Source organism: Mytilus californianus, unplaced genomic scaffold (genome assembly GCF_021869535.1).
Source record: "Mytilus californianus isolate M0D057914Y unplaced genomic scaffold, xbMytCali1.0.p SCAF_7, whole genome shotgun sequence".
Classification (NCBI taxonomy): domain Eukaryota; kingdom Metazoa; phylum Mollusca; class Bivalvia; order Mytilida; family Mytilidae; genus Mytilus; species Mytilus californianus.
Window position 1 is genome coordinate 113,963,004 of NW_026262723.1, and position 13,522 is coordinate 113,976,525.

The following is a 13,522-nucleotide window of genomic DNA, read 5'->3' on the forward strand; positions in this document are numbered from 1 at the left end:
TACAGCTTCATTTTCCAGCGATGCTGGAATGTATAAATGATATAAAACAAGGTAAGCGTCTTGGACCTACTTTATCTCTTTATTCGGATACTTGCGGATATCTTCTCAAAGTTCAACAGGAATATTAGAAAAGAACCCGGATAGAACCAAGAAGTTGGGTTTCTATAACCAAACAACCCGGATGTTGAACCAGTTACCATGTCCTAATTTGGTGTAGATAAAACTTCTAGAAAAATATAGACGGAAATAAGGGATGAGTGGTAAAAAATAAATGAAACTGACAGTTTCTTTCCGACTGATTTAAAAAGAAAAGGATGTGCGATATACTGTATATCTAGGTTTATGGAAATATCATAAGATTCTATATTTTTGTCTAGTTTCCAATGTCAAAATAATTTAAATACAAAGATATTTACCTCAAAGCTTCATTTTCCGGCGATGCTGAAATGTTTAATGTTATAAAACTAACACCTCGTTCATATAAGATGTGAATACATGAAAGCTGAACTGATAATCTGTCCTGCTTGAACTATTGATGTCATGCAACAATCATTTTTCAATTGTGGCATCAGATATTTTGTATTGTGACATCAAAATTTTACAGGAGCCTGGGTGATGTCCAGTAATGGCAGACAAATAAAAATAAGGTGTATAGGAAAACATGACCTAATACCTCGTTCATATAAGATGCAAATACATGGAAGCTGAATGAATGAATGTGTTCAATAAGAAAATAATAGTTAAAATGTCAAAATCACAAAACAGCCGTTGGACTTTTGAGCAAATTTGGAGGGAAATGGGGAGTAGAGGGGGTCAAATAGTGTTCAAGGGAAGCAAATGCTCTTTAAATTTTGCGTGTTTCAAAAATTGAGGAAAAATTATAGGGAAGTTGGGTCATCTTTTCAGACTTAAGTTAAATAATGACTAATGTACTTACCTTAATTCTTATTCTATCCGGGATATATAAAAAAATCACAACTCAAAATAGGAACAATAACACTATGTCTACTTTACTTTGACTACTGATCTGCAAACCTACAAACAGACACAAAAATATCATAAAATAGTGAAATATAAGATTGATTGCACTTTGTATGGATAGTTCCCACACGTGTTACATGGGGAGCCGGTTTGTTTACAAATAATAATGTCACGTGATCGCGCACTGACGTCACAATTTTGCATCGCCCTTACAACACACTACACAATTCACACATACATAACCCATTTCAAATAAGTCAAATAATACAAAAATATCGCATGTACAGTTAATGAAGAAATTAGTTCATCAAATAGATAAGATTTTCACTCACGACACAAATCGACTGGGTTAACATTTCTGTCATCGGGGATAATTGATAAATGGGATTAAACTGACCGTCAAGAAGGTCTAGAAAACCACCTCTGGAGAACCTTAACATTAATAAGTAATACTTACCAAAATTACTCTATATTATTAAACGCTATTTAAATGAAATGTCAGACAGATCACGATAGAATACTGATGCAGGCAGTGATGCAGGTTATTTTGGCGCGAAAAAATATTCTTACTCCTATTGCTTGACGTAATAAAATTTGTATAGAATCAAATTTAACTAAAGTTCAGCGTGCACAAAAGTGAATATGCAGAAGCATGACAATATATCAATAATAAAATGTGTATATATTTCTGTAAAAAAAATTGCCAGTATACTTCACTAAGAATTACATTTGAGCGCAAGGAGATCTCTATTTGTCAATTGGTTTGTTAACCCTGGTTGAACCCGGGGTCGAAGTTCAACATGTTAACATAATAACGGAAATTTACCTAATTGCATTCGGAATTCTCATGACTTTTTATACCTTCAACGTATTTTGCATTCAGAATTCTCATGACTTTTTATACCTCAACGTATTTTCCAAATCATTTATTTATTTAGTATATATTAATGGAAATTTACCTAATTGCATTCGGAATTCTCATGACTTTTTATACCTTCAACGTATTTTGCATTCAGAATTCTCATGACTTTTTATACCTTCAACGTATTTTCCAAATCATTTATTTATTTAGTATATTTATATATAATTTACAAGTATGGCAGTTGAAATAAATACACATGTGATTGTCATTTCTTCACATTATCAAAATTAAAATGGTCCCGGTCTTCTGTTTCTGTGCTCTTCAGTAAAAAAACTAATGAACTGAGGTATGATTATCTTCTAGCACATGTCTTTCTAAATTATTTTTGACGAAAACTCTTTGAAACAAAAGCTATGCGTGTACCGAGAGAACTACAACTGGGTCGACGAGATAAAGTGTTGAATACATTATGTTTTGGTATACAAACTAAATGCGGAACGACGCCAGTTCTAAAACCTTGGTGATATTTAGCATATTATGTAATCGAAGTCATCATAGGATAGATCTACCTCTATAATGTATTCCCAATTCAATAATCATCAAAATAAGATAAATTTACCTTAGTGCTCCATTGTCTGGTAACGCTGCAAACTGACACGAGCCAGAGTAACCAGAGTTTAGTCGAAGTTAGTTTATTTATAGCACATTTATCCAAAATCAAACCACGAGTTAGCCAAGGGCGATCCAACTTCATTCGGTCAAAATCATCGCAAAACTCTCCGTTCACTTCATTATTAAAAGTGAGCCCGGATGCTGACACAAGAAGTCGAAATTTAAGTAAATGAGCTCATAAGTTATCCAAAATGTCCTAAGATTGCACAAAAAAAATCCTTTCTAGCCCTTTCATGATGTTCATATTTGTATGACAACTACAGGGCTTCTGTGTGACATGTTGAGAAGAATAAGTTAGTGTATAGGAATCATTTTGATTACAGTTGTTAAATAGGGTACTAAATAAATTTAAAAATTCAAGACATTCGATTTTAGATTTTTTAGGTCCAGACAGTTATATTTATAAATGATTGTTTACACTAGTGCTACAGCATGACAAAAAGTACATTTTTAGTTTACAAAATTTGTAATTTACTTGTATATTAATATATAATATATAAATTTACTTGTATATTAATATATAATATATAAATTTACTATCATAAAACTATTATTTTGTAATTTGATTGTCAGATTTTAACAGTATCAATATTATACAACACGCATTTCATAATTTTGTTTCAGGATTTGTTCACACAACGAGCTGTAGAGATAATAGAAAAAAACAACCCCAAAACGTCGCCGTTGTTTTTATACGTGCCGTACACATCTCCACACTCTCCACTTCAGGTACGTATCGTTTGAAAATTTTATTACCAAAATTGAGATTTTCTTATGACTTTCTTATAGAAAATCTGAAGAATCTGATTATATCGCGATTTTCGACAGTGTATGAATATGTTTTTGTGCCGAATGACGGTAATTCATGGATACAGTTTACAGTTTACGGACGCCAGCTTAATAGGTTCTTAAGATTTTAGTCTTGATTACTTCCATGAGTTTATGGTATATGTGAAACATAGATTTTACTGTCACAAATTAAGTTTACCGAGTTTATGTAGCCAATGTAAGTAAACAGATATTTGCGAACGTAAAACAAAGTTTTTATGGTTTAAGCTTCAAATCCAAGACATTTTTTTTTCTCTATTTTGATGCAAATAAAGATTATAATTTGTATCTGAAATTTTCAAACAACGAGAATTTCTGGAAACAATGTATTATTTTTTTTGGCAACTACACAATGTGACACGTTAAATTGAACGCTTACGTTAAGTTCACGACAAGTTGAACAACCTGGCCCAGGCGTCAAATGTGTACACCAGGCATCTTTGGACGTTGTCAATTCCAGAAGAATGACAACACACAAACAAATAACACAGGGAGGTTAGGATGTCATATCATCAATCTTTTTTTGCATGAGAATAAGTACTTGAACCATTTATTACTAGTCATTCCTTGATAGTTATTGTAGTCATAGTTAAGACCTTTTACCCATGGAAGATTACTGAACATGCAATCTCACTGAAGATGACCAATTGGGAAAAAATATTTGTTCTTTTCCTTTTGTATGTTAACTGTATTGCGGTTGGTTTTTTTTCGGACAGAGTTATTCCTGTCATATAAGTTAACTGTTCGATCCTTTAGTTTTTATCGAACCGAACTATTTCTGTAATGCAAGTGAACTGTCAGCTCCTTTAGATTTTATCTGAATGAGTTATTTCTGTAGTGTTAGTGAACTGTCAGCTCCTTTTAGTTTTATCTGACTGAGTTATTTCTGTAGTGTTAGTGAACTGTCAGCTCCTTTAGATTTTATCAGACTGAGTTATTTATGTCATGTTAATGAACTGTCAGCTCATTTAGATTTTATCAGACTGAGTTATTTATGTCATGTTAGTGAACTGTCAGCTCCTTTTAGTTTTATCTGACTGAGTTATTTCTGTAGTGTTAGTGAACTGTCAGCTCCTTTAGATTTTATCAGACTGAGTTATTTATGTCATGTTAGTGAACTGTCAGCTCCTTTAGATTTTATCAGACTGAGTTATTTATGTCATGTTAGTGAACTGTCAGCTCCTTTTAGTTCTATCTGACTGAGTTATTTCTGTAATGTTAGTGAACTGTCAGCTCCTTTAGATTTTATCAGACTGAGTTATTTCTGTAGTGTTAGTGAACTGTCAGTTCCTTTTAGTTTTATCTGACTGAGTTATTTCTGTAGTGTTAGTGAACTGTCAGCTCCTTTAGATTTTATCAGACTGAGTTATTTATGTCATGTTAGTGAACTGTCAGCTCCTTTAGATTTTATCAGACTGAGTTATTTCTGTAGTGTTAGTGAACTGTCAGTTCCTTTTAGTTTTATCTGACTGAGTTATTTCTGTAGTGTTAGTGAACTGTCAGCTCCTTTAGATTTTATCAGACTGAGTTATTTATGTCATGTTAGTGAACTGTCAGCTCCTTTTAGTTTATCTGACTGAGTTATTTCTGTAGTGTTAGTGAACTGTCAGCTCCTTTAGATTTTATCAGACTGAGTTATTTATGTCATGTTAGTGAACTGTCAGCTCCTTTTAGTTTTATCTGACTGAGTTATTTATGTCATGTTAGTGAACTCTCAGCTCCTTTTAGTTTTATCTGACTGAGTTATTTCTGTAGTGTTAGTGAACTGTCAGCTCCTTTAGATTTTATCAGACTGAGTTATTTATGTCATGTTAGTGAACTGTCAGCTCCTTTTAGTTTTATCTGACTGAGTTATTTCTGTAGTGTTAGTGAAATGTCAGCTCCTTTAGATTTTATCAGACTGAGTTATTTATGTCATGTTAATGAACTGTCAGCTCATTTAGATTTTATCAGACTGAGTTATTTATGTCATGTTAGTGAACTGTCAGCTCCTTTAGATTTTATCAGACTGAGTTATTTCTGTAGTGTTAGTGAACTGTCAGCTCCTTTAGATTTTATTAGACTGAGTTATTTATGTAATGTTAGTGAACTGTCAGCTCCTTTAGATTTTATCAGACTGAGTTATTTCTGTAATGTTAGTGAACTGTCAGCTCCTTTAGATTTTATCAGACTGAGTTATTTATGTCATGTTAGTGAACTGTCAGCTCCTTTAGATTTTATCAGACTGAGTTATTTCTGTAGTGTTAGTGAACTGTCAGCTCCTTTAGATTTTATCAGACTGAGTTATTTATGTAATGTTAGTGAACTGTCAGCTCCTTTAGATTTTATCAGACTGAGTTATTTCTGTAATGTTAGTGAACTGTCAGCTCCTTTAGATTTTATCAGACTGAGTTATTTATGTCATGTTAGTGAACTGTCAGCTCCTTTTAGTTTTATCTGACTGAGTTATTTCTGTAGTGTTAGTGAACTGTCAGCTCCTTTAGATTTTATCAGACTGAGTTATTTCTGTAATGTTAGTGAACTGTCAGCTCCTTTAGATTTTATCAGACTGAGTTATTTTTGTAGTGTTAGTGAACTGTCAGCTCCTTTAGATTTTATCAGACTGAGTTATTTATGTCATGTTAGTGAACTGTCAGCTCCTTTAGATTTTATCAGACTGAGTTATTTATGTCATGTTAGTGAACTGTCAGCTCCTTTTAGTTTTATCTGACTGAGTTATTTCTGTAGTGTTAGTGAACTGTCAGCTCCTTTAGATTTTATCAGACTGAGTTATTTATGTCATGTTAGTGAACTGTCAGCTCCTTTAGATTTTATCAGACTGAGTTATTTATGTCATGTTAGTGAACTGTCAGCTCCTTTTAGTTTTATCAGACTGAGTTATTTCTGTAGTGTTAGTGAACTGTCAGCTCCTTTAGATTTTATCAGACTGAGTTATTTATGTCATGTTAGTGAACTGTCAGCTCCTTTAGATTTTATCAGACTGAGTTATTTCTGTAATGTTAGTGAACTGTCAGCTCCTTTAGATTTTATCAGACTGAGTTATTTCTGTAATGTTAGTGAACTGTCAGCTCCTTTAGATTTTATCAGACTGAGTTATTTATGTCATGTTAGTGAACTGCCAGCTCCTTTAGATTTTATCAGATTGAGTTATTTCTGTAATGTTAGTGAACTGTCAGATCCTTTAGATTTTATCAGACTGAGTTATTTCTGTAATGTTAGTGAACTGTCAGCTCCTTTAGATTTTATCAGACTGAGTTATTTATGTCATGTTAGTGAACTGTCAGCTCCTTTTAGTTTTATCTGACTGAGTTATTTCTGTAGTGTTAGTGAACTGTCAGCTCCTTTAGATTTTATCAGACTGAGTTATTTATGTCATGTTAGTGAACTGTCAGCTCCTTTTAGTTTTATCTGACTGAGTTATTTCTGTAGTGTTAGTGAACTGTCAGCTCCTTTAGATTTTATCAGACTGAGTTATTTATGTCATGTTAGTGAACTGTCAGCTCCTTTATATTTTATCAGACTGAGTTATTTATGTCATGTTAGTGAACTGTCAGCTCCTTTTAGTTTTATCTGACTGAGTTATTTCTGTAGTGTTAGTGAACTGTCAGCTCCTTTAGATTTTATCAGACTGAGTTATTTATGTCATGTTAGTGAACTGTCAGCTCCTTTAGATTTTATCAGACTGAGTTATTTCTGTAGTTTTAGTGAACTGTCAGCTCCTTTAGATTTTATCAGACTGAGTTATTTATGTCATGTTAGTGAACTGTCAGCTCCTTTAGATTTCATCAGACTGAGTTATTTATGTCATGTTAGTGAACTGTCAGCTCCTTTTAGTTTTATCAGACTGAGTTATTTCTGTAATGTTAGTGAACTGTCAGCTCCTTTAGATTTTATCAGACTGAGTTATTTATGTCATGTTAGTGAACTGTCAGCTCCTTTAGATTTTATCAGACTGAGTTATTTCTGTAGTGTTAGTGAACTGTCAGCTCCTTTAGATTTTATCAGACTGAGTTATTTATGTCATGTTAGTGAACTGTCAGCTCCTTTAGATTTTATCAGACTGAGTTATTTATGTCATGTTAGTGAACTGTCAGCTCCTTTTAGTTTTATCTGACTGAGTTATTTCTGTAGTGTTAGTGAACTGTCAGCTCCTTTAGATTTTATCAGACTGAGTTATTTATGTCATGTTAGTGAACTGTCAGCTCCTTTAGATTTTATCAGACTGAGTTATTTATGTCATGTTAGTGAACTGTCAGCTCCTTTAGATTTCATCAGACTGAGTTATTTATGTCATGTTAGTGAACTGTCAGCTCCTTTTAGCTTTATCAGACTGAGTTATTTCTGAAATGTTAGTGAACTGTCAGCTCCTTTAGATGTTATCAGACTGAGTTATTTCTGTAATGTTAGTGAACTGTCAGCTCCTTTAGATTTTATCAGACTGATTTATTTATGTCATGTTAGTGAACTGTCAGCTCCTTTAGATTTTATCAGACTGAGTTATTTCTGTAGTGTTAGTGAACTGTCAGCTCCTTTAGATTTTATCAGACTGAGTTATTTATGTCATGTTAGTGAACTGTCAGCTCCTTTAGATTTTATCAGACTGAGTTATTTATGTCATGTTAGTGAACTGTCAGCTCCTTTTAGTTTTATCTGACTGAGTTATTTCTGTAATGTTAGTGAACTGTCAGCTCCTTTAGATTTTATCAGACTGAGTTATTTATGTCATGTTAGTGAACTGTCAGCTCCTTTAGATTTGATCAGACTGAGTTATTTATGTCATGTTAGTGAACTGTCAGCTCCTTTAGATTTTATCAGACTGAGTTATTTCTGTAGTGTTAGTGAACTGTCAGCTCCTTTAGATTTTATCAGACTGAGTTATTTATGTCATGTTAGTGAACTGTCAGCTCCTTTAGATTTTATCAGACTGAGTTATTTATGTCATGTTAGTCAACTGTCAGCTCCTTTTAGTTTTATCAGACTGAGTTATTTCTGTAATGTTAGTGAAATGTCAGCTCCTTTAGATTTTATCAAACTGAGTTATTTCTGTAATGTTAGTGAACTGTCAGCTCCTTTAGATTTTATCAGACTGAGTTATTTATGTCATGTTAGTGAACTGTCAGCTCCTTTAGATTTTATCAGACTGAGTTATTTATGTCATGTTAGTGAACTGTCAGCTCCTTTAGATTTCATCAGACTGAGTTATTTATGTCATGTTAGTGAACTGTCAGCTCCTTTTAGCTTTATCAGACTGAGTTATTTCTGAAATGTTAGTGAACTGTCAGCTCCTTTAGATGTTATCAGACTGAGTTATTTCTGTAATGTTAGTGAACTGTCAGCTCCTTTAGATTTTATCAGACTGATTTATTTATGTCCTGTTAGTGAACTGTCAGCTCCTTTAGATTTTATCAGACTGAGTTATTTCTGTAGTGTTAGTGAACTGTCAGCTCCTTTAGATTTTATCAGACTGAGTTATTTATGTCATGTTAGTGAACTGTCAGCTCCTTTAGATTTTATCAGACTGAGTTATTTATGTCATGTTAGTGAACTGTCAGCTCCTTTTAGTTTTATCTGACTGAATTATTTCTGTAGTGTTAGTGAACTGTCAGCTCCTTTAGATTTTATCAGACTGAGTTATTTATGTCATGTTAGTGAACTGTCAGCTCCTTTAGATTTTATCAGACTGAGTTATTTCTGTAATGTTAGTGAACTGTCAGCTCCTTTAAAGTTTATCAGACTGAGTTATTTATGTCATGTTAGTGAACTGTCAGCTCCTTTTAGTTTTATCTGACTGTGTTATTTCTGTAGTGTTAGTGAACTGTCAGCTCCTTTAGATTTTATAAGACTGAGTTATTTATGTCATGTTAGTGAACTGTCAGCTCCTTTTAGTTTTATGTGACTGAATTATTTCTGTAGTGTTAGTGAACTGTCAGCTCCTTTAGATTTTATCAGACTGAGTTATTTATGTCATGTTAGTGAACTGTCAGCTCCTTTAGATTTTATCAGACTGAGTTATTTCTGTAATGTTAGTGAACTGTCAGCTCCTTTAGAGTTTATCAGACTGAGTTATTTATGTCATGTTAGTGAACTGTCAGCTCCTTTTAGTGTTTTATCTGACTGAGTTATTTCTGTAGTGTTAGTGAACTGTCAGCTCCTTTAGATTTTATCAGACTGAGTTATTTATGTCATGTTAGTGAACTGTCAGCTCCTTTTAGTTTTATCTGACTGAGTTATTTCTGTAGTGTTAGTGAACTGTCAGCTCCTTTAGATTTTATCAGACTGAGTTATTTATGTCATGTTAGTGAACTGTCAGCTCCTTTTAGTTTTATCTGACTGAGTTATTTCTGTAGTGTTAGTGAATTGTCAGCTCCTTTAGATTTTATCAGACTGAGTTATTTATGTCATGTTAGTGAACTGTCAGCTCCTTTTGATTTTATCAGACTGAGTTATTTCTGTAGTGTTAGTGAACTGTCAGCTCCTTTAGATTTTATCAGACTGAGTTATTTATGTCATGATAGTGAACTGTCACCTCCTTTAGATTTCATCAGACTGAGTTATTTATGTCATGTTAGTGAACTGTCAGCTCCTTTTAGTTTTATCAGACTGAGTTATTTCTGTAATGTTAGTGAACTGTCAGCTCCTTTAGATTTTATCAGACTGAGTTATTTCTGTAATGTTAGTGAACTGTCAGCTCCTTTAGATTTTATCAGACTGAGTTATTTATGTCATGTTTGTTAACTGTCAGCTCCTTTAGATTTTATCAGACTGAGTTATTTCTGTAATGTTAGTGAACTGTCAGCTCCTTTAGATTTTATCAGACTGAGTTATTTATGTCATGTTAGTGAACTGTCAGCTCCTTTTAGTTTTATCTGACTGAGTTATTTCTGTAATGTTAGTGAACTGTCAGCTCCTTTAGGTTTTATCAGACTGAGTTATTTATGTCATGTTAGTGAACTGCCAGCTCCTTTAGATTTTATCAGACTGAGTTATTTCTGTAATGTTAGTGAACTGTCAGCTCCTTTAGATTTTATCAGACTGAGTTATTTCTGTAATGTTAGTGAACTGTCAGCTCCTTTAGATTTTATCAGACTGAGTTATTTATGTCATGTTAGTGAACTGTCAGCTCCTTTTAGTTTTATCTGACTGAGTTATTTCTGTAGTGTTAGTGAACTGTCAGCTCCTTTAGATTTTATCAGACTGAGTTATTTATGTCATGTTAGTGAACTGTCAGCTCCTTTTAGTTTTATGTGACTGAGTTATTTCTGTAGTGTTAGTGAACTGTCAGCTCCTTTAGATTTTATCAGACTGAGTTATTTATGTCATGTTAGTGAACTGTCAGCTCCTTTTAGTTTTATCTGACTGAATTATTTCTGTAGTGTTAATGAACTGTCAGCTCCTTTAGATTTCATCAAACTGAGTTATTTATGTCATGTTAGTGAACTGTCAGCTCCTTTAGATTTTATCAGACTGAGTTATTTCTGTAATGTTAGTGAACTGTCAGCTCCTTTAGAGTTTATCAGACTGAGTTATTTATGTCATGTTAGTGAACTGTCAGCTCCTTTTAGTTTTATCTGACTGAGTTATTTCTGTAGTGTTAGTGAACTGTCAGCTCCTTTAGATTTTATCAGACTGAGTTATTTATGTCATGTTAGTGAACTGTCAGCTCCTTTTAGTTTTATCTGACTGAGTTATTTCTGTAGTGTTAGTGAACTGTCAGCTCCTTTAGATTTTATCAGACTGAGTTATTTATGTCATGTTAGTGAACTGTCAGCTCCTTTTAGTTTTATCTGATTGAATTATTTCTGTAGTGTTAATGAACTGTCAGCTCCTTTAGATTTTATCAGACTGAGTTATTTATGTCATGTTAGTGAACTGTCAGCTCCTTTAGATTTTATCAGACTGAGTTATTTCTGTAATGTTAGTGAACTGTCAGCTCCTTTAGAGTTTATCAGACTGAGTTATTTATGTCATGTTAGTGAACTGTCAGCTCCTTTTAGTTTTATCTGACTGAGTTATTTCTGTAGTGTTAGTGAATTGTCAGCTCCTTTAGATTTTATCAGACTGAGTTATTTATGTCATGTTAGTGAACTGTCAGCTCCTTTTGATTTTATCAGACTGAGTTATTTCTGTAGTGTTAGTGAACTGTCAGCTCCTTTAGATTTTATCAGACTGAGTTATTTATGTCATGATAGTGAACTGTCACCTCCTTTAGATTTCATCAGACTGAGTTATTTATGTCATGTTAGTGAACTGTCAGCTCCTTTAATTTTATCAGACTGAGTTATTTCTGTAATGTTAGTGAACTGTCAGCTCCTTTAGATTTTATCAGACTGAGTTATTTCTGTAATGTTAGTGAACTGTCATCTCCTTTAGATTTTATCAGACTGAGTTATTTATGTCATGTTAGTGAACTGTCAGCTCCTTTAGATTTTATCAGACTGAGTTATTTCTGTAGTATTAGTGAATTGTCAGCTCCTTTAGATTTTATCAGACTGAATTATTTCTGTAGTGTTAGTGAACTGTCAGCTCCTTTAGATTTTATCAGACTGAGTTATTTATGTCATGTTTGTGTACTGTCAGCTCCTTTAGATTTTATCAGACTGAGTTATTTCTGTAATGTTAGTGAACTGTCAGCTCCTTTAGATTTTATCAGACTGAGTTATTTATGTCATGTTAGTGAACTCTCAGCTCCTTTTAGTTTTATCTGACTGAGTTATTTCTGTAGTGTTAGTGAACTGTCAGCTCCTTTAGATTTTATCAGACTGAGTTATTTATGTCATGTTAGTGAACTGTCAGCTCCTTTTAGTTTTATCTGACTGAGTTATTTCTGTAGTGTTAGTGAATTGTCAGCTCCTTTAGATTTTATCAGACTGAGTTATTTATGTCATGTTAGTGAACTGTCAGCTCCTTTTGATTTTATCAGACTGAGTTATTTCTGTAGTGTTAGTGAACTGTCAGCTCCTTTAGATTTTATCAGACTGAGTTATTTATGTCATGATAGTGAACTGTCACCTCCTTTAGATTTCATCAGACTGAGTTATTTATGTCATGTTAGTGAACTGTCAGCTCCTTTTAGTTTTATCTGACTGAGTTATTTCTGTAATGTTAGTGAACTGTCAGCTCCTTTAGGTTTTATCAGACTGAGTTATTTATGTCATGTTAGTGAACTGCCAGCTCCTTTAGATTTTATCAGACTGAGTTATTTCTGTAATGTTAGTGAACTGTCAGCTCCTTTAGATTTTATCAGACTGAGTTATTTCTGTAATGTTAGTGAACTGTCAGCTCCTTTAGATTTTATCAGACTGAGTTATTTATGTCATGTTAGTGAACTGTCAGCTCCTTTTAGTTTTATCTGACTGAGTTATTTCTGTAGTGTTAGTGAACTGTCAGCTCCTTTAGATTTTATCAGACTGAGTTATTCATGTCATGTTAGTGAACTGTCAGCTCCTTTTAGTTTTATGTGACTGAGTTATTTCTGTAGTGTTAGTGAACTGTCAGCTCCTTTAGATTTTATCAGACTGAGTTATTTATGTCATGTTAGTGAACTGTCAGCTCCTTTTAGTTTTATCTGACTGAATTATTTCTGTAGTGTTAATGAACTGTCAGCTCCTTTAGATTTCATCAAACTGAGTTATTTATGTCATGTTAGTGAACTGTCAGCTCCTTTAGATTTTATCAGACTGAGTTATTTCTGTAATGTTAGTGAACTGTCAGCTCCTTTAGAGTTTATCAGACTGAGTTATTTATGTCATGTTAGTGAACTGTCAGCTCCTTTTAGTTTTATCTGACTGAGTTATTTCTGTAGTGTTAGTGAACTGTCAGCTCCTTTAGATTTTATCTGACTGAGTTATTTATGTCATGTTAGTGAACTGTCAGCTCCTTTTAGTTTTATCTGACTGAGTTATTTCTGTAGTGTTAGTGAACTGTCAGCTCCTTTAGATTTTATCAGACTGAGTTATTTATGTCATGTTAGTGAACTGTCAGCTCCTTTTAGTTTTATCTGATTGAATTATTTCTGTAGTGTTAATGAACTGTCAGCTCCTTTAGATTTTATCAGACTGAGTTATTTATGTCATGTTAGTGAACTGTCAGCTCCTTTAGATTTTATCAGACTGAGTTATTTCTGTAATGTTAGTGAACTGTCAGCTCCTTTAGAGTTTATCAGACTGAGTTATTTATGTC

At 33.3% G+C, this 13,522-nt stretch overlaps 1 protein-coding gene across 3 annotated transcripts in view; it reads left to right on the forward strand.

Moving 5' to 3' along the window:
- The window catches only part of LOC127709207 (arylsulfatase B-like), a 144,133-nt gene that overhangs the window by 59,146 nt on the left and 71,465 nt on the right, over positions 1-13,522 (forward strand). For all 3 annotated transcript variants that reach the window (XM_052214606.1, XM_052214608.1, XM_052214607.1), the window contains one exon: positions 3,140-3,244. In XM_052214606.1, the coding sequence (XP_052070566.1) occupies positions 3,140-3,244 (105 nt within the window). The remainder of the gene's footprint in view (positions 1-3,139; positions 3,245-13,522) is intronic.